At 38.9% G+C, this 745-nt stretch overlaps 1 protein-coding gene across 2 annotated transcripts in view; it reads left to right on the forward strand.

Moving 5' to 3' along the window:
• The first annotated feature begins 284 nt into the window (after nt 1-284).
• Nucleotides 285-745, forward strand: part of LOC119586402 — a 5040-nt gene continuing 4579 nt past the window's right edge. For both annotated transcript variants that reach the window (XR_005229952.1, XM_037935125.1), the window contains exons 1-2: nt 285-413; nt 638-722. Coding sequence is in view for 1 of the 2 variants with exons in the window: in XM_037935125.1 (XP_037791053.1) it covers nt 713-722 (10 nt within the window). In the remaining variant the exon portion in view is untranslated. The remainder of the gene's footprint in view (nt 414-637; nt 723-745) is intronic.

The following is a 745-nucleotide window of genomic DNA, read 5'->3' on the forward strand; positions in this document are numbered from 1 at the left end:
TTAATGTAATCTAAATTACATGATCATTGATCATTGTTTCTGGTATATATATGTTTTCGCCTCACTTTCTCTGGTGAAAAGGTGATTCTTAATCATGACATATTATAAATGTGTTGTCATATAGTCATCAAAACGGAACACGCATTCAGAAATTACATCAAGGCTTTAGACATGAAGGTTGACTGAACGTGACATTAATGATACCAAACGCAGCTCAGAACATGGAAGTGTCTGCGTGCTCGAACGAAAGTCGTCGCAGAGACATGTGTTTGACAAACGCGTTTCCTTTTTTTCGTTCTGAAGTGATAACAGGCAACGAGTCAGGGATCACCGGAGGAGCATGTTCGGAGCAGTGCGCGACATACTTCGCGGAAGGAGGGTGGACTGCTGAGTCCATGTATCGTCCTTTTTCGGTTAGCGAAAGTTCACTTTGGGTTGACTACACGTTCTTACAAAATTATGTTTTGTTTATATTGTGACTGTATCCATCCCTATTTTTTCAATCCAAGTCATGTTGATGTTTTTCCTTCTTGCATTTACCTCAGTCAGTATTACTTTTGTAAATAAGAATAAGATGTAAACGGTAGGATGTAATATATCTGTTATCTGCAACTTATTTGAGTGTATCTACTCACAGGTTACCAAGTTGTATATTTAATCATCAGTGCAAATAAGAGTCCGAGTGAGTAGTTTCGTCGAACCACTAGAAGCGATGTCATCGAGTAAGTAGGCAGCTGGCTTTGAA

The sequence above is a fragment of the Penaeus monodon genome, chromosome 21, assembly GCF_015228065.2.
Source record: "Penaeus monodon isolate SGIC_2016 chromosome 21, NSTDA_Pmon_1, whole genome shotgun sequence".
In the NCBI taxonomy this organism is placed as follows: Eukaryota; Metazoa; Arthropoda; class Malacostraca; order Decapoda; family Penaeidae; genus Penaeus; species Penaeus monodon.